This window comes from Hemiscyllium ocellatum, chromosome 23 (genome assembly GCF_020745735.1).
Source record: "Hemiscyllium ocellatum isolate sHemOce1 chromosome 23, sHemOce1.pat.X.cur, whole genome shotgun sequence".
Lineage (NCBI taxonomy): Eukaryota > Metazoa > Chordata > Chondrichthyes > Orectolobiformes > Hemiscylliidae > Hemiscyllium > Hemiscyllium ocellatum.
Window position 1 is genome coordinate 27,235,868 of NC_083423.1, and position 20,843 is coordinate 27,256,710.

At 39.5% G+C, this 20,843-nt stretch overlaps 1 protein-coding gene across 3 annotated transcripts in view; it reads left to right on the forward strand.

Moving 5' to 3' along the window:
- The window catches only part of LOC132826716 (tyrosine-protein phosphatase non-receptor type 12-like), a 134,533-nt gene that overhangs the window by 104,775 nt on the left and 8,915 nt on the right, over nucleotides 1–20,843 (forward strand). For all 3 annotated transcript variants that reach the window (XM_060842828.1, XM_060842830.1, XM_060842829.1), the window contains 3 exons: nucleotides 9,102–9,179; nucleotides 17,733–17,830; nucleotides 17,919–17,949. In XM_060842828.1, the coding sequence (XP_060698811.1) occupies nucleotides 9,102–9,179; nucleotides 17,733–17,830; nucleotides 17,919–17,949 (207 nt within the window). The remainder of the gene's footprint in view (nucleotides 1–9,101; nucleotides 9,180–17,732; nucleotides 17,831–17,918; nucleotides 17,950–20,843) is intronic.

Genomic DNA, 20,843 nt, shown 5'->3' on the forward strand with positions numbered 1-20,843 from the left:
CGGAAATGTGCAATTAAGTTTGAATACAATATCTACAATTTGTGTTCTCATTTGGCTGTTAGCATTGTGATGTATTACTGTCCATCTCTCGATTGTAATGCTCCTACATTTGCACAGTTGATGGGTGGCACGGTCACACAGTGGAAAGCACTGCTGCCTCACAGTGCCAGGGACCTGGGTTCGATTCCCGCCTCGGGTGACAGTGTCTGTGTGGCATTTGCACATTCTCTCCATGTCTATGTGGGTTTCCTCCGGGAGGTGAGGTGTCCATAATAATAGGTGCATTAATAGGGGTAAATATAGTAAAGGAGATTGGGTCTGGGTCGGTTACTCTTCGGAGGGTCGGTGTGGACTTGTTGGACTGAAGGGTCTGTTTCCATACTGTAGGGAATCTAATCCCTGAAAGATGGAAACTAATCTAGCTACAAGAAGTTAATCTTTGTCATTTCAAGCAAAAATGTCCTTTTTAACTGTATGATAAATTAGATTACTTACAGTGTGGAAACAGGCCCTTCGGCCCAACAAGTCCACACCGACCCGCCGAAGCGCAACCCACCCATACCCCTACATATACCCCTTACCTAACACTACGGGCAATTTAGCACGGCCAATTCACCTGACCCGCACATCTTTGGACTGTGGGAGGAAACCGGAGCACCCGGAGGAAACCCACGCAGACACGGGGAGAATGTGCAAACTCCACACAGTCAGTCACCTGAGGCGGGAATTGAACCCAGGTCCCTGGCGCTGTGAGGCAGCAGTGCTAACCACTGTGCCAAATGTCAACCAAGAATCTAGTATTGAATGTCCACAATTGCAAATGTAGAATCAGGTAACGTTTCAGATATTGGAGAGTTTAAAGATCTCATTCAAAATGTGTTTAACCTTTTCTTACTCTGCTTCCAATCTCTATTTCCCTCTCTAGTTCTTCCTTGACAGTAATTGTACTGATTTAGTTTCCCAAATCATCAGTCTAATTTGAGTGAGGCTTGCTTTGTTTACTCAGATCCCTGTTTTCCTTCCTCTATCATTATCAGCATACAGCAGTTTCAGCGAAATGGAGTGTAATATTAAGACCAAATTTAATAGTAGACATTGTTCCATGCTTTGTTGCAGAAAAATCTAGCGTGGTAGCTTTAATCTGACCTAAAATTATCTGTTGACATGTTCTCTGAGATAATGGGCACGATCAGAGAAGTTACTTGTCTTGGAGCCCACAAGGGAACAGGCTATTCTGGACCTAGTGCTTTGTAATGAACCAGACTTTATAAAAGATCTTAAAGTAAGGGAACCCTTATGAAGCAGCGATCATAATATGGTAGAGTTCAGTCTGCAGTTTGAAAGAGAGAAGGCAAAATCGGATGTAATGGTGTTACAGTTAAATAAAGGTAATTATGAGGGCATGAGAGAGGAACTGACAAAAATAGACTGGAAGCAGAGCCTAGCGGGGAAGACAGTAGAGCAAAAATGGCAGGAGTTTGTGGGTATAATTGAGGACACTGTACAGAGGTTCATCCCCAAGAAAACAAAGATTATCCGGGGAGGGATTAGACAGCCATGGCTGACAAAGGAAGTCAGGAAATGTATCAAAGAAATAGAGAGATCCTATAAAGTGGCCAAGAGTAGTGGGAAATCAGAAGATTGGGAAGGCTACAAAAACAAACAGAGGATAACAAAGAGTAATAAGGAAGGAGAGGATCAAATACGAAGGTAGGGTAGCCAGTAATATTAGAAATGATAGTAAAAATTTCTTTCAATACATAAGAAACAAATGACAGGCAAAAGTAGACATTGGGCCACTTCAAACTGATGCTGGAAGCCTAGTGATAGCAGATAAGGAAATAGCAGGAGAACTTAACAAGAATTTTGCGTCAGTCTTCACAGTGGAAGACATGAGTAATATCCCAACAATTAAAGGGAGTTAGGGGGCTGAGTTGAGTATGGTTGCCATTACAAAAGAGAAAGTGCTAGAAAAGCTAAAAGGTCTTAAAATTGATAAATCTCTTGGCCCCGATGGGATACATCCTAGGGTTCTGAGAGAGGTGGCTGAGGAAATAGTGGAGGCATTGGTTGAGATCTTTCAAGAGTCACTGGAGTCAGGGAAAGTCCCGGATGATTGGAAGATCGTTGTTATAACCCCCTTGTTCAAGAAAGGATCAAGACAAAAGATGGAAAATTATAGGCCAATTAGCCTAACCTCAGTTGTTGGTAAAATTCTAGAATCCATTGTTAAGGATGAGGTTTCTAAATTCTTGGAAAAGCAGAGTCTGATTAGAACAAGTCAACATGGATTTAGTAAGGGGGGTCGTGCCTGACAAACCTGTTGGAATTCTTTGAAGAGGTGACAAGTAGGTTAGACCAGGGAAACCCAATGGATGTGGTCTATCTAGACATCCAAAAGGCCTTTGATAAGGTGCCACATGGGAGGCTGCTGAGCAAGGTGAGGGCCCATGGTGTTCGAGGTGAGCTACTGGTATGGATTGAGGATTGGCTGTCTGACAGAAGGCAGAGAGTTGGGATAAGGTTCTTTTTCGGAATGGCAGCCGGTGACAAGCGGTGTCCCGCAGGGTTCAGTGTTGGGGCCGCAGCTGTTCACATTATATATTAATGATCTGGATGAAGGGACTGGGGGCATTCTAGCGAAGTTTGCCGATGATACGAAGATAGGTGGACAGGCAGGTAGTACTGAGGAAGTGGGGAGGCTGCAGAAGAATCTAGACGGTTTGGGAGAGTGGTCCAGGGAATGTCTGATGGAATTCAACGTGAGCAAATGCGAGATCTTGCACTTTGGAAAAAAAGAATAAAAGCATTGACTACTTTCTGAACAGTGAGAAAATTCGTAAAGCCAAAGTACAAAGGGATCTGGGAGTGTTAGTCGAGGATTCTCTAAAGGTAAACATGCAGGTTGAGTCTGTGATTTAAGAAAGCGAATGTAATATTGTCACTTATCTCAAGCGGGTTGGAATATAAAAGCACCGTTGTGCTACTGAGACTTTATAAAGCTCTGGTTAGGCCCCATTTGGAGTACTGTGTCCAGTTTTGGTCCCCACACCTCAGGAAGGACATACTGGCATTGGAGTGTGTCCAGCGGAGATTCACACGGATAATCCCTGGAATGGTTGGTCTAACATATGAGGAACGGCTGAGGATCCTGGGATTGTATTCATTGTAGTTTAGAAGATTAAGGGAAGACTTAATAGAAACTTATGAGATAATACATGACTTGAAAAGGGTGGACACTAGGAAAGTTTTTCCGTTAGGCGAGGAGACTAGGACCCGTGGACACAGCCTTAAAATTAGAGGGGGTCAATTCAGAACAGAAATGCGCAGACATTTCTTTAGCCAGAGAGTGGTGGGCCTGTGGAATTCATTGCTGCAGAGTGCAGTGGAGGCCAGGACGCTAAATGTCTTCAAGGCAGAGATTGATAGATTCTTGATGTCTCGAGGAATTAAGGGCTACGGGGAGAATGCGGTTAAGTGGAGTTGAAATGCCCATCAGCCATGATTGAATGGCGGAGTGGACTCGATGGGCCGAGTGTCTTATGGTCTTACTCCAATCGAATTGTACCTTGTTTGCTTGTTGACCAGAAACGAAAGTATTGGAGGACCTCTGGTCTGGCAACATGTTGGAGAGAATCCAATTTTGAGTCCGGTATGGCTTTTGTTTTAGAATTCTGTTATTAACTCAGCTGTTCAGGTTTAGCTACAATTTGACTTGGAATTTGCCATGATATTCCATCTTTTTTTCAAACAGAATTGAATGCATAGGAACACTTCTTGTTGCCTGATCTTTAGTTGGCATCAATTTCAGTAATGAAATGGATACAATTCAGATCTTTTTTCAAGTTTGTTGGTATGAGCCAGATAGCAACAGTAGATTGTCATTAGTATGTCACCATGTCATACTCCAAAAAAGTGCAAGAGCTAGGTGTCTTGTTCGACATGAGTGACCTTGGAAGACACGACCCATTATCACTAATTTCAATACATACAAACAAAGAAGGATACCAGTTTGACTGGGACAACACACACATCCTTGGACAGGCAAAACAAAGACACGCATGAGAATTGTTAGAGGCACGGCATTCTAACTAGAACTCCATCAATCAACACATTGACTTAGATCCCATCTACTTTTGAAAAAAGAACTGGAAATGATATCACCCACCTTAAGGAACCAAGACCTATAAACAGAGTTGGGACATACCACCAGTGCCTCACAGGAGACACTCACTGATGATGTAACCTAGTCATGATGACGAAACATCTGAAAACAAACCTTCCAACTCAGCAAGCTAACTTAATACTTATCATCAACCTGAGTTACAAATCTTCTCAAAAGTTGCTATGTTTTTCTATATTCGGTTCTCTTTTGTTCTCCTGTAAATAAATTCTGTTTTCTTTAAAACTGAGTGATTGGGCCAACTGCATCACTCCTAGAATATCCACCTCACTTCTGCTTAAAATAAGTAGAAAAATTAGGGTCTTGAAATGTTTTAAGGAGGTCTGGCCTGGTCCATAACAATAGCAATCACGAAACATTCATTTGATCAGCTGCTTTGACTTTAATTAGATCTTTCCATCTAATTCCTCAGATCGCATCATCATGTCTCTCTTCCTCCTCCTGTCTGCTATTGATTAGATCTTTGAATTGATTCTCTTTGTCAGAGAGGTTTCTCTTAACTTTTACACCAGGTTGGTTTTTACACAAGGATCCATGATCTCCATTTCAGTACCTCCTTACAATGGTGCCCCTCCCCATTTTGGTCCTTGGCCAGTAATTGCCCCAAGATAGCCATACCCGAGAATTCTCTGTCTGTGATTTTCGCAAGGACCCTCTGTCCCATGAACTTCAGATCTGACTAGTGCTTTATGTCTTTAATCATCTTGCATTGGCTCTGTTACCCTCAGAGATGTCTGAACAATTGCAAGTAAAAAATGAAATTTAAACCAAACTATCCTTGTATTCTGGGGTCTCATACTCGTTGTTCTTAATTCGTTTCCTCCTCTCTATGTGGTGTTGCAATAGCCTTCCTTACAATTTCTTCCTCTGAACTCTGCATGTATGGCAAAACATGTACCACCAGGACATTGGGTTATCCAAATCCACCCTATTCAGAATTATCAACCCCTAATTTACATATCCTCCCAGCACTGTGACTGTAACTTTGATTTCCTTGACCAGATATTTGATCCAGTCAGAAGACAGAACACAATACATCCTGTTGGTTATCTAACCCCCTGCCTTGCTTCAGTTCAAAGGTTATGATGATGGGCATGTGGGATAAATGAACTTATTTATTTGTTATCACAGTCATTTTGAATATACAAAATTTCGAGCTGGCATTGGGATTGTTCAGTCACTTGTTGTACGATTGCTCCATTTCAGATTCTGATTTGCTTCAAAGAGATCTCTATTGCTATTTATAACTTAAAATTTGCTATACAGTGCAGTTAAACTCTCTCAACGCTTCTGTAAAGACCAATGATACAACAGCATCAGCAAAGTTCATTGAAGACCATACTGTAGCTGCCATCCAATCACCTTTTTATACAGTTCCAGCATAATCTCCCTGCTCTTAAGCTTTCTGCTAACTGTAACCCACATGCTTTTTTAACCACTACCAACCCGCTAGCTTAAGGGACCTGTGTACATGGACACCACGATCCCTCTGATAATTAAGGCTTCCTAGATTTCTGACATTCACCATGTATTCTGTTGCCTTGTTTGTCCTACCTCTGTTATCCAGATTGAATTCCATTACCAAAATCAGACCATCTGACCAGTCCTCCCGTATATATCAATATCCTGCCGTCATATAAGGCTATCCTCCTTGCTGTTTACCACCCTATCAATTTTCATATCGTCCACCAACTTGCTGATCACTACTCTACATTCAAACCTGAGTCATTAATATATACCATAAACATAACAGAACCCCACTGATTGCAGGCTTCTAGTACAAGAACATCCTTTGAACATCACCTCTGTTTCTTATCACCAGCCAATTCTGGATCTAATTCGCTAAATTTCCTTGGATCCCAAGAGCTCTTATGTTCACTATCAGTTTGTCATTTGGGACTTTATTCAGTGCCTTGCTGATGTCCATGTAGACTACATCGATATATTGCCCTCATCTACGCACCTCTTCAAAAAATTAAATCAAGTTGTTCAGTCATGACCACCCCTTAACAAAACCATGCTGACTGTTCGTGATTAATCACTGCGTCTCCAACTGCAGATTAATTCTGTCCTTCAAAATTGATTCCAGTAGTTTCCTCACCACTGTGATTAACCTAATTGACTTGCAGTTTCCTAGTTTATCTCTTGCTCCGTTCTTGAATAACAGTGTCACATTGACTCTCCTCCTTATGGTCAGAAGGATTGAAAATTATTGTCTGTGCCCCTGGTATTCCCTCCATTGCTTCTTTCACCAGCCTGGGATATGTTTTATCTTATGCTGGACATCAGTTTACTTTTAAATCTGTCAGATCACTCAAGCTCCTGTCTTTGCTAACTTATTTTATTATATCCTCTCCCATTCACTAGTGAACGCTAACAAAAAGTATTCATTTAAAACCCTGCTTATATCTCCAGTCTCCATGTGCAAGTTACCACTGTAGTTCTTAATGAGCCCTACACTTTCCCTAGTTATTCTTTTATCCTTTAATGTACTTGTAAAATAGCTTGATTTTGCTTTATTAACTGTCATTAACCTTTCATGCCCCACTTTTGCTTTTCTACCTTCCTTTTAAGTATTCCTTTTCATCTTGTGTATTCCTGTTAGGGCTTCTGTTTTGAGCATTCTGTCTGCAATCAGCCTGTTTTTTTTCTCCCCTTTATCCAATTCTGTTTAGCGCTTGATACACAAGATTTGCTGTATTTGTTGGTCCTATACTTTATTCAAACATGTTGGCTCAGTACTCCCTATTTCCTCCTTGCATGTGACCCATTCTCTGACACAGATTTATTAAGTATCTGCTCCCATCCACTCTAGCCAAATCGTGTTAGGGCTAATTAAAATCGACCATCACCCAGTTTAGAACTTTGATTGCAGGCCCCTCTTTGTCCTTTTCCTTAAGTCTTGAATCTAATAGAGTTGTGATCAGTGTCTGCAGAATACTGCCCCATGATACTTTAACCATATGACTTGCCTGGCTTCACTATCTAAAATCAAGTTCAGGACTGTGACCTGTCTTGTGGAGCCTTTAATAAACTGGCTTATAATGTTCTCCTGGATGCATTTTAAGAATTCTGCTCCTTCTAATCCTTTCACACTATAACTACCCCAATCAGTGTTGTGGAAGTTGAAATCCCCTTCTATCGTTACCCTATTACTTTTACAGTTATCTGAAATCTGCCTACATATCTGCTATTCTATTTATTTCAGACTGTTAAAGGACCTATAATTCCCAGAAGTAATCACATTGCTTCTCTTGGTTTCAAGATTTAACCATATGGATTCATTTCATGAGTGTTCTGAGATACAATTCTCCTTACTGCTGCAAATGATTCCCAGATCAGTATTGTGACAACCCTCTCCTTTCATGTGTCATCTGAAGATTCTATATCGGGAATATTGAAATGCTAACCATGTCTCAGTGATAGCAGTTATATCATACTCCTATGTTTTAATTTTTCCCCTCAATTTGTCTGCCTGTAGAACTCCTCATGTTAAAACAAACACCACCCAATCTTGCCAAACTTCCTCGTACCTTAACTGGCCTATAATTCCTGTTCCTCCTTGACTCACGCTGTTCCTGATGAAGGGCTTATGCTCGAAACGTCGAATTCCCTATTCCTGAGATGCTGCCTGGCCTGCTGTGCTTTGACCAGCAACACATTTTCAGCTGTGATCTCCAGCATCTGCAGACCTCATTTTTTACTCGCATTCATCTCCCCTTACCAAACATTCTGTTTGGATCCTACCCCCTGCCAAGTTAGTTTAAGCCCTGCCCAACAGTGGTAATTGTGTTTTACTTCGTAGATTTTGATTATTTGCTAAAATTTTACATAATGTGACTAAAGACCAATAGCATATGGTGACTGGAACTGTTATTGTCAGCTTGATTGATTGGAGTAACTTGAAGCTAACTGAAGAAATTGAGTGCAATCAAGAATGAATAGTAATAGGCTGGGCATGTTGTGGTACAAAGTGAGCAGTATCTAACCATGCTATAGATGTTATAGAGCTGGATCAGGAAAGAAATCATGCAAATCAACATTCTGGGAAGTCACACTGGAGATTGAGTAATGTTTGCATCCACTTACTGAACAGAAACCAAGCAAGGTGGCCAATAAATGTTTTCCTTAAAATTGCAAACTTTGGTAAAGGAGGAAAACTAAAGCTTTGCATTGAGGTGTTCGATGTTTGATTAAATGTAGACATGAAGTGCATTGACCCATATTATGTATTAGGGCTTTTCAGTAAAATTAATGTATATATCTAAAAGCCAGATCTTCCGATGGTCAAACCATTTTTAATTTCAGAAACAAAAACAGAAGTTGCTGGGAACGCTCAGCAAGCCTGGCAGCATGTGTAAAGAGGAATCGAAGTTAACATTTCAGACCTGTTTTTGGGTATCTGCAAATACAATTTCACCCTGTAGACTTAGACTTACTTGTATCAAGCTATTTTACAAGTACATTAATCTCCTGTTAGAACTGTGGAGTGCTGTTGTTTTATTGGGGAACAAAGAGGGCAGTAAATCCTCACCTGTGGCTGTTCAATGATTTCCATTAGACAATATTAGTATTTTTGAAATATTGTGTTCAGAATGCTTGATTACAGATTTGCCATATTCTTGGTGCCAGTTGTTCAATATTGCATGATTGATACAATCTCGGTTCCATATTTGCATCCAAACAAGATGTTTATAAGTGTGTACACAGTTATGACTGTTGTGACAGTAGCAGCTCCTGTACTAGGCATGAAAGTAAATATTAAAATAGGTTTATCTTCCGCATCAGAGTTCCTAGTGTCTTCATGATAGCTTCTCAGATCCACAATCCCCACACACTCAAACTGCGTGAAAGAGGGGAACTTAATCAGTCATAATAATGTCTTCACAAATCAATTTTTGAAATTTTACTTTGAAAGGTTCTGGGAGCAAAGAAGACAGTCCACCACCTTTACCAGAAAGAACTCCTGAATCTTTTGTTGTGGCTAACGAGTCTGGTAAGATTTCTGTATTCCTTTTTTAATTGATATAGAGTTGCTCAAATCATTTATTCAAGTCATGTGGACGCTGGTGAATTGTTTGTTTTATGGACCCACCAAGCCACCATAGTGGCTGGACAGAATAGCTTCACTATTAATTACTCTAAATGGAGAGGTAAGTAGAAATATCTCCTTTCTGTTTAGTAAATTGATTGTTATGACTGAGTCTTGAATTTTTTTTAAAAATGAGGCAACAGTAACTTTGAATTTGGGAGATTTTTTTTTGACGGAGCTCTATACAAAATGTTAAAATTTGAACCGTGTAAACCAGTTACAGACTCAGAATTCATATGTTGCTGATAATTTACACGGATATCATGAATTTTAACACCTGGCATTTGTTGATTGATGTGTTAAACATCTGCCACTGAGTGACAAGGTAGTTAAGTATACAGTGAACACTATTGGCTAGTGGTAACAATGTAATATTTCATGGTCAGGAATATTTTATATTTTGACACCCAGTGATAATCTGGAATTGCGTAGAGCCATAATATTCACTGAAGACAAAAATAATTACTATGATGACATAAATTGCCAGCCAAAAAACACTCAATACTTCAAATTGGAGTGTTAGGCCACTTGTTTTCTTCTTTTTATGAGGAAGAGCGTAGCCTTTTTCAGAGTTTTCTGTGATTGTACAGAAACACTTTGCTGTGATTTTTAGATGCTGAATGGTAGATACCACTCTGTGACCCACTATTTTGAGGCAGTATGTTGGTTCTTCCTTCAGGGACCTATATTTGTCCAGTTGTTATTCCTCATTTACATGCTGCACCTTGGTGACATCCTCTGGAGATATGAGATTCACCTTCATGTGTCCAATTAGGACAACCAGCTGTACCTTTTGCAGTGCCTTTTTTGTAAAACTTACACTTTGCTTGTATTTTGAATTGTTTGTCTGATATGCAACTCAACACCTCCAGCTCTTATTTTCTTTACTCATTCATGGGATGTGGGCACCTCTGACCAGCATTAGTTGATCACCCTTAATTGCCATTGAACCGAGTGCATTTGCTAGGGCACTCAAGTCAACCATATTACTGTGGAGTCAAATGTAGGACAGGCTGGATAAGAATGGCAAAATTCTTTCTCTGAAGGATATAGTGAACCACATAGGTTTCTGTGACAATCAGTGATAGTTCATGATCACCATTGCTGAGATTAGTCCACAATTCCAGTTTTATTTTATTAATTTAAATTCCACCAGCTACTAAAGTTAGATCCTATACCATGTTCTTAGAACATTAGACAGGATCATGGCTACAACGCTACAACCATGGAGAAGACAGGAACTACTTTATTTTGGTCTTTTGCAATTAATTTCATTCCTTTCGAGCCATTTTATTCATTTGAGCCAGATTGTTTACAACCTCAGCATCTTGTTTGACCTTTGAAATTCTACCTCCAAACTGCAAAGACGCACTGCTTCGACCTCAGCCCACCTGCTACTGAAACAGCCTTTGTCACCTCAGTTTCTCCAACCCCATTCTCTGAACTGGAATTCACTCAAACGTCTGTACCAATGTTTCATCACTGCTCTTCCTCCATCTTGGCTGCTTACAATGGCTCCTGGTCTCCGATTTAATGCTCATCCTCATGTCTAAAGCCATTCATAGCTTCACTTCTTCCTGTCTCTAATCTATTCTATCTCTTCCACTTCTCCGGAATTCTGTGCTTCTGATGGTTTCCAAACCCCTTTTTACCTCACTGCTAACTATACTCCTAGCTGCCTTGGCTCCTGCTCTGCCATTCCTCCTTTTTAAATCCTTCTACCTCCCTTAAATTGTTTTCCTTAAGATCAACTTTAACCAAGCTTCTTGTTTTGACCACGCCACTTAAGTCTCTGAAAAGCACCAGAGAATCATTTTCTTAAATTTAATTTCCTACTATTTAAATACAAAGTTGTCCTATTAATGTTTGAAGCAAACTTGCCAATGTTGTAAATTTATAATTAAATGTAACCAAAGCAACCATGTTGTATCTTATAATATCCCTGTAATACCATTTAATAATGTAAACATATGAAGTAGGAGCAAAAGTAGGTCACTTGGCCTGTTGAGTCTGCTCGGCATTCAATAAGATTGTGGCTAAAATGATTACTCCACATTCCTGATGACACCCCCTTACCAACAATCTGTTTACCGCTTCGTTGAAAATTTTCAGAGGCTCTGCTTTCATCCACTTTTGAGAAAAAGAACTGCAAAGACTCATCACCTTCATGAGGAAAAGAAGTTCTATTTACCTCTCTTAAATGGGTGATCCATTACTTTTAAGCAGAGACCCTTAATTCTAGATTCTCTCACGAGAAAACAGTCTTTCCAAATACACCCTGTCGAGACCACTCAGCATTTTGTAAGAGCAAATTACAGATGCTGGAATCTGTACTGACAACAAAAATCGCTCGAATTAAAGTAGGTCAGGCAGCATCCATGGAGAGACCAAGCTTATGTTTCGAGTCACGTTGAATCTTTATCAGAGCTTTAAATAAGGAGACAAATACTGTGTACCATTCTCTAGATTTGGTTTTATCAAATCCTTGTATAACTGAAGTAAAACCAATATATAGAATCATAGAGTACAGAAGAGGCTCAATTGCCTGTTGAGTCTGCACCAACAAAAACTACTCTAAATCCACACTAGTTCCACTTACCAGCACTTGGACAATAACCTTGAACATTATCACATTTTAAGTGCTCATCTAACTACTTCTTAAAAAGTTGAGGTTTTCCGACTCAACTAGTCTCCCAGGCTGTCCCATATTCTGACCACATTCTGGGTGAAAGGATCTTTTCTCAAAACCCTGCCAGATTTCCTGCCTTCCATCTTAAAATTATGTTCCCTGATTATTGACCTTTCATCAAAAGGGAACATCTATTTTCTGTCCACCTTTTTCATGTACCTCATAATCTACATCTGAGTGAAATTTTCTCTCAGTCTTTCCTGCTGTAAAGAAAGCAACCTGATCTTGTCCAGCTGAAGTGCTCCATTCCCGTGATGATTAACGGGAAGCCTTTAAAAATCAGTGGAGGAAAGCTAAAAAAGCAATAAGTGGGGAGAAGATGAAACAACAAAGTAAGCTAGCTAATAATATGAAAGGCAATTGCAAGAGATTTTTTTTTAGATACCTAAAAAGAGAGGGGCAAGAGTGGACATTGGACTGCTGGGAAATGAGGCTAGAGAAATCCTAAACGGGTGCAAGCACAGTCAATTTAGTTTAGTTTGGGAAGTTTGGTCAGTATGGACTAGTTGGACTGAAGGGTCTGCTTCTGTGCTGTACGACTGTCGTCTCTAATGTAGTCATAATCCGTCCTCTAGTATGGTGACCAGAATTGTGCACACAAATCCAGCTGCAGCATAACCAAAGTTCTGTACAGCTCCAATATTGCATCCTTGCTGTTATAATCTATGCCACAACTGTTAGAAGCAAGTGTCCCATGAGACTTCTTTCTTAAACTAATAACCTGTCTTGCTACTTTCAGGGATCTGTGAACAAACAGCCCAAGATTCCTTTGTTCTTCTGAGCTTCCTAATGACCTGTCATTTGTATTGTTACTTCTTCCAGGGCTTTAGGGTTAAGTTCTATCTGCCACTGATCTGCTAATCCAACCAATCCATTCATATCCTTTTGTAACATAAGACCTTCTTCATCGCTGTCAACCACCCAGCCAATCTTTGTGTCATCTGCAAACTTATTGTCAATCCCACATTTTCTTTACATACTTGATATATGTTATGAACAAAAAGGATCCCAGCGCTGATTTACCTGGTTCCCTGGTTTATTCTTTCCACCCTTGAAAATTGAAACCACAGTAGCTGTCCTCCAGTACGTAAGAAATATGAGCATGAGTAGACTGTTCAGCCCCTCAAACCTGCTCCACTATTCAATAAGATCATGACTGACCCAAGTTTCTCATATTACTTTTCTTTGTTTTCCCTGTGACCCTCGGTTCCCCTACTAATTAAGAATCCGTGTCAGCCTCAAATATATATTACTTCAGGGGAGGCAATAGCCTAGTCACATTCTCACTAGCCTAAAACTCCAGACACCCAGATAATGTTTTGGGGACTTGGCATCAAATTCCACATGGCAGATGGTGGAATTTGAATTCCATACTAATCTGGAATTGTGCAATGATGACAGTGATGACCATTACCATGACCATTGCTGATTGTCAGAAAAAAACCCATGATTCACTAATATCCTTCAGAAGGAAACTGTCATCCTTACCTGGTCTGACCTATATGTGGCTCTTAACTCTTAGCTGCCTTCTAGGCAATTAGAGTTGGGCAATAAATGTTGGCCTAACCAAAGATATCCTTATCGTGTGAATGAATTTTAAAAAAACTCTGCTCCCACAGCTGTCTGTAGCAAGGAGTTCCAAAGACTCCAAGCCTTCCAAAGAAATTCCTCCTCAACTCCATTGGATGTACAAGCTAACTGGGTTAGCCATGGGAAATGCAGGGTTACAGGAATGGGGGTGAGGTGGGGAATGATCTGGAGTGGGTGCCTTTCAGCGGGCCGGTGTGTACTTGATGGGCCGAATAGCTTGCCTTCACACTGTAAGGATTCAATTATTTAAATTGTCGCTTCTTTATTCTGAGACTAAATTCTCTGGTCCTAGAGTCTCTCTTCCCCCTTGAGCTGGAATTTCCTCCCAGTTCTCCCACAACAGCCTGAGATACAAGTCATATGGACCTGGGACCTGTACACCTTTAAGCCGACCGAAATCTCCAATTCCCTTTAATTCCTTATCAATTTGTTCAGGAACCTCTCAATTCCTCTTCCCAAATTCTGTAGTCACCCCCTCCAAAGTGAAGACAGATGTGAAGTATTTGTTTAACATCTACCAATGTCATCTGGTTTCACACACAGGTTGTACCCTTGGTTCCTAGTGAGTCTTTCACATTGTTATCCTCTTCTCCTTGATTTACTTATAGAGCATAGATTCTCCCTAATTTTAGCTGCCACTGTTTTTGCATGCTCCCCCTATACTCTCAATTGCTTTCCCAAGTTACCCACTGCACTTTCTATCCCCCGCTTGGGCCTCTGCTTGCTCCCGTTGTACCTGTTCAAAACCTGCTGCCTTATCCAGTCCTGAATATTTCTAAACCTCCAGGGTTCTCTGGGCTTTTTATATCTGCATTACATCCTAAAAGGAACATGTTGGGCCTGTTCTCTCTCCAAATCCATTTTGTATGACCTCCCACTGTTCTTCTGTAGATTCTTCCAGAAGTCTACTTTGGCCAGGTCCTGTAAAATCTACCTTTTCCAAACCAAAATCCTTTCCTGCAGACTATCTACTTCCTTTTCCATTTCAGATATTAAAATGTGCAGTAGCGTGGTCGCTATCACGAGAATGTTCTCCCACTATCACCTTGTACACCTGTCTAAATTTATTCCCCACAATTAGGTCCAGGGATCTACAATATTCCCTGTTAGATTTTATAATGTTGATTATAAAAAGCTGTTCTGAACACTTTTATGAAATCTGACTCTTCTAAACCTTTTCACTGTGACTATGCCAATTAATGTTGGAGAAGTTGAAATCCCTTCAGATAACTAGCCAATGATTGATTTTTACAAACTTCAGTGAATTGTCTATGTACCTGCTCCTCTACTGCCTATTAACTGGGGGTCCATAATACACTCGCAGCAGTGTGGCTGCCCATTTTTTTCATTCCTATGATGTATTCACAAAGCCTAATTGCAAGACCTTTCCAAGATATCATGTCCCTTTAGTGCAGCAACTGACTCCTAAAGATCCTATACCCAGGCTTTTAACTGGCTGGTACTGCCCTTTCCTAAACAAAGTCTCTCAGATGGAAACATTTGCAATTCCATGTGCACCTCCATATCTTTTAACTCATCTATCTTGCCTATAAAATTACAAGCATTAAAGTAGAGACATCCAGCCTAACCTTACTCCCTTGAGGCTCAATATGACTCAATTCAGTAAACCGTGATTCTTTTACTAAAGTATGCTACCCCGATTATACTAACACTGTCTAGACCCTCTTCTGAATAATCTAAATTCCACCCAACAGCACGAGCAGACTTGTCCACAAGGATGTTGGTCCCATTGAGTGCAGACCATCCTGCATGTACAGATCTCTCAGATCAGAAATAGAGAACTATTCTTTTTGTACCATCTCTTGAGCAATGCCCTATTCTCCCATTTTTGTACTCACTAGCACATTGCACCTGGAGTCATTGAGAGATTGCAGTTTTTGATTTCCTGCTTTTTTTCAGTCATAGTGCCTAGTTCTCTCAACTCTTGTTGCAAAACCTCATTCTATCTGTATCATGGGTAACAATGTGGAGCCTGATCACGCTCTCCCCATTCAGGATGTATTGCAGCTGCTTACTGACATTGCTGACCCTGACACTTGGGAGGCAGCATGCCAACCTGGAGTCACATGTGGCCTGTCTATTTGCCTGACTGCTATCGCTCCTGCTTTTTCACCTTCAGTACAGTTGGGCTGCATGTGGTGCCAGAAGCTGTTGCCTGTTAAAGAACCAGCACTCATCAGCTTCTGATTGCTAATCTCTAAAGGTGCTTCTTTGACTTTAGTTTGCATCTCTTATTCTCTGACTGAGATCCCTGGTATTTCTCACTTAATCCCTTAATAATCTCACTGCTTGCGGCCCTGGTCTGCCCACACCCATCTGTGAAAGTAGTTCGGCAAAAACAGCAGGGAAAAATAAAAAAAAGTTCTACCTGACTTTGGCAAATGTGAGAATTAATTAATCTGCCACATTCCCCTCGACAGGTTATATTCTGTGTTGATTCCACTTGCACCTCTTTGTAACAAATTCCCCTTGTAACAAATAGTAAATCTCTATTAGCTTTCCTAATCAACTTGCTGTAAGTGAATGCTAGCTTTTAAAACTAGAATACTCTAACCTCTACAGTTTCTCACCATTCTTTATTCCTTCTTACCAACATTTTGTATTTTTCCTAAACCATGGTCACTTTGCGAGACCTTTGTTCATTTACTTAACCCATTTATGTACTTGTGGCATCTTCTGGAAATCTTAAGAACGATAAATCTTTCAGTTCCCCTTTTATCCACAGCACATCTTTCTTCCTCAAATAGCTTCAATAATCCATGAAAATGATTTCCTTTTCACAAAACAATATTGTCTGCCTGATTGCCTTGAACTGTTCTTGAAGTCCTGCACTGTAATGCCTTTTATCATTGCTTCTGACACTTTTCCTGTGTCAGAGGTAAATTAACTCTTGTAGGTGTTTTCTTTGCCTCTTCTGCCATCGCCCCTTTGAATTATGGAGTTAGATTTGGTACTTACAGGCTAGTGTAACTCTCCCTGATACAAGAGAATTTTAGAAAATTAAAGTGAATGCATTAACTATTGCACTAGCTGCTTCTTTTTGGACCAGTGTATTTTATTGTGAAGGATTTTTTTTTGTAAACTATTTTAGAATACATTAATAATAGATTGAAATAAGTAGACTATTAACTATTTCAGAATTTGGTTGAAAGAAACAAGTTGAATAACGGCCACTGCTTGATCAGCTGTATCTTAGCCATGCACCATTTCCTTAACGTAAAAAAATTGTTGTTTCCTTCATTTTATGGCCAAATCACTACTGCGTGGAATAAGACAAATCTAATGACAAACTCTGTGAAACAAAACTTCCAACATTTTCATTTTAAGAAGTTTCCTTTTACCCACTTCCTTTTGATTTTGTCCTTGTATTATGTCTGCTCGCTATTACATTTCACTTAATCCAATGTGGTCTTATCTTTGGTACAACTAGCTTAACAAATGCACTTAGAATATGATTAGCACATTTTTTTCGTCTGAGATTTCTAAACTAAAATAATGATTTTTTTTTCAGATGTAACTTGCTTGAAAAAGCATGCTGTGGACTGATTTTGCCTTGACTTAGATTGTTTTGTTAATTATGTGAGCTTAGCACAGTCATTGGTCTCCTTCCATGTAAGAAGCTCACGTGTTTAATCGCATAATTGAGGCTGACAGTTCACTGCAGGATTGAGAAAATGCAGGATTGAAGATGAAACATGTCTGTCATGATTTGCTTAGTTAGGTAATGGAAGCTTGATGTCCAAACCATTGTTTCAGCTCCAAAATAGCTGTGAATAGCAAGATATTTGTACAAGGAAGTCTCCATTTCTTAGCACAAATATTTTCCCTATCAAAGTTGATTTTTGGTTAAATTTTTCACAATTTGACACACATTCTGATGCCACTGTGGCAAATTAATACTTACGATATGGTTACCAAATATTGACTGATTTGAATACTGATGATGAACTAGTTAAAATACTGATGAAATTATCAATTGTAGAATATATCAAATTTATAATTGTTACACAATTCATGCTAGTGGTCCTTGTTTTTAGAGCATACGGAATTAGTACTCAGGAATTTGTAACTAAATTGATGCTAAATTTGAAGAAAGTGTTGGCATGAAACATGTGGTAAGTTTTTGTTTTAACAGTCATCAGTTTTTTTTTCTCTAGACTTCCCTTTCAGGCCGTCTCATATTGGGAAGTCTGCAGAGTGGAGTGGCTTTCCACAACCACATACTATTGAGCAAGTAAAGATGGTGAGGAGTAAGGTAATTAATTAACTTTTTTTAAAAAGTGTGTTGTTAAGACAGTTGGATCATTGGAAATATTTTAATATTTTTCCTTCTTTCAAAACAGAGCCTGAAAAATCCTCGAAGTTCAAGAACAAGTGAGCAGTCACTAATTATTTTAAAATAAGTTATACCTGTATCTTACTACTTCATTTCACATTTAATCTGTAGTCATTGAATTGGCAGTTAAATTATTGCATTACCAGTACTTGATTTTCTCGTTTGAGTGGCTACCATCTTTTCAGTTTACTTTGTCCTTCATGGCTCATTAGAAACTTATCAAAGTTTTAAATTCTGTGCAATTTCAGGAACATGAGAATTAACGAGAAGGCCATGCACTCTAGTTTACTATCAATCATCCTTAAGGTCATGTGATATGACAATAGTAGAGATGCTGAGTAATAATAGAAATCAGTCTCCATCAATTAGACTTCAGCTTGGCACGACCATCATTGAATTTCCCAACCAGTAGCATCATGTGGGTCATCTTTGACTAACCATATAAATACTGTGAATACAAAAGCAGCTCAAAAGCTTGATATTCAGCAGTGAGTGATTCATCTGATGCCCCAAAGTCTTTCCGCCACCTGTAAGGCATAAGTCAGCAATGCACTGGAATGATTTCCCACTTGCTTGGATGAGTGCGACTCCAAGAATGCTTGAACTCAACACCGTTTGGAACAAAGCACTTTTAATTCCTTCTCTTCAAAAATGCAATCCCTTCTCCAATGCTGCACTGTAGTTGCAGTATGTCCACAAGATTCACTGCAGCAACTCTTCAATGCTTCTTCAATGAGGCCTGAACCCTCCAGAAGGACAAGGGCATAAGGTGAATGGGGACAACACCACCTACATGTTTTCTTTCAAGTTAGATACTATCTTGACTTAAATATACTTTTCATGAGTCAAAATCCTAGATTTGATCAGACAAACAATAATAGTTTAAGAATTCGACTCTCCTCAACCTCATGGGCAATTAGAAATATGAAATCAGTGCTAGCCCTGCCGTAACACTTGTAGAATAACAAAATCAAAACAGACTCGGCCATAAAGTGAGAAAAGTGCCATAGTGGAAAGTGTTAGAAACCTCAAGTCCAAATTCAGTTGTTCCTTCCATGCATGCTATACTGATATATGCCATGTCTTGACATTTTCTACCTTTAACGTAGAACCGCACAGCACAGAAATGCACAATAATAGCCAGTTTAGTGCTTCATGATTTGTTCACTTATGTTCATGAAACTGCCTTTTTCAACTATTTTTATTTGGAAAATTCTATGCACCAGCTTTCATCACAGAACACTAAAGAATGTTTCAGTGTGTCCTCCATGTACTGAAATTGTCCATGCAGGTGAGTGAAAATGAGCCATGTTTCGTCCTTGTCCAAAAGTCCAAGCTGCATATTGAGCAAACACATGTATCCCTTTATTTTCCCTTCTTTTTGAAACACAACTGTAAAGTGAGGTTATCCCTAACGTATTTTTAAAAAAATCAGTTAAGCAATAAATTAATTATGTGCATAAGCTTTACAAACTGCCTATAGTTCTGTGTATAAAATCAAAATGATTTGTCTGCTGTATTTAAATTATGGAACAATTTGGAATATCTATTTAATTTCCAAATCATGAAAATATGAATGTTATCCTACTAACATTTCTTTTTCTTTGAGCCATTGGCTAATATGACGAGCTGTTGGCGATCGTTTTTCTCTTTGCATTGTGGCTTAATCATCATTCTTGTTCTCCGTTCAGTTTAATATGTTAGTTACAGCTGACATGCTTGCCCATACTACCACCAGATGTGAAATAATTTGAAACTTACAGTACTATTCCAACTGTAATTGGTCAGCATAGTCCTTCACAAAATCATAAGACATGGGAATAGAGGTAGGATTTTTGCCTGATTGAGTCTGCTTTGCTGTTTGAAATTATGACTGATCAGAATCTTCAGCTGCATTTTCTTGCCTTATTTCCATGACCTTTGATTCCCTCACTGATGAAGTTCGCACTCGCACAGTGATGCACCAGTACACCAATCCGCAGAAGCATGTATATTTAATTTAAAGCCTTCGATACAGTCCTACTTATTCAATTCACCAGGACACTGGTTGCAACATGGTGCAAGTGAAGCCTCTCCTGTTGGTACTGTTCCTTTCTACCCTAGTACCGGTGTCCCATTGAAAGTAACCCATTCCTCCCCCACAAAACTTTAAGCCATAAGTTTAATTATTTGAGTTTGTTTATTTGTTTGTACATGACATAGGTAGTAATTCTGGGATTATTAGCTTGGTAGGATCCTCATTTTTAATCCTATCATTGTCATTTCACCAATGTGAATGATGACACCTGGATCCGTCCTCTTCAAGGCCAAGTTCCACTCAAGCCCCAAGATGTCATAAAATCTAGTGCCAGAGAGGCAACACAGCCTTTGGGCCTCATACTCATAGCTGAAATGAACAATATCTAATCCCCTGATTATACTGTCCCTTAACACTACCAATTCCCACCTCCTTCCCTCACCTGAATGACTCCTTGTACCACAGTGTTATGATGAGTTTGCTGATTCTCCCTGTATTCCCAATTCCTATCCACACAGCTTGAAAGAACCTCCACTATTAGGACAGTTAGAGGGACTTGTGTTCCATGACAGCTGTCTGTTTGGCCCCTATACTTACCTCCCTTCGATCACACTGACCTGTCCTTGGTTATTTGACCAAGTTTGTATCACCTAAATTTCCCCCATCCTGATGTGGTCCAAATGTCTGCAGTTCAGACTCCACCTCCTTGACTCTGATCCAAAGTTACTTGAGTTGCAAATACTTTGTCATAAATGTGTTCACTGGGGATTCCTTTGATGTCCAGAAGCTTGCAGACTTGGCTTGCCATCTCTAATTAATATTTTAAATAAAATATGATAATCACTTTATCTCTGCTTTTTACATTTGAAAGACCTTCTACTTTTTACACTTCACTCATGTAAAAAGAAAATAGTA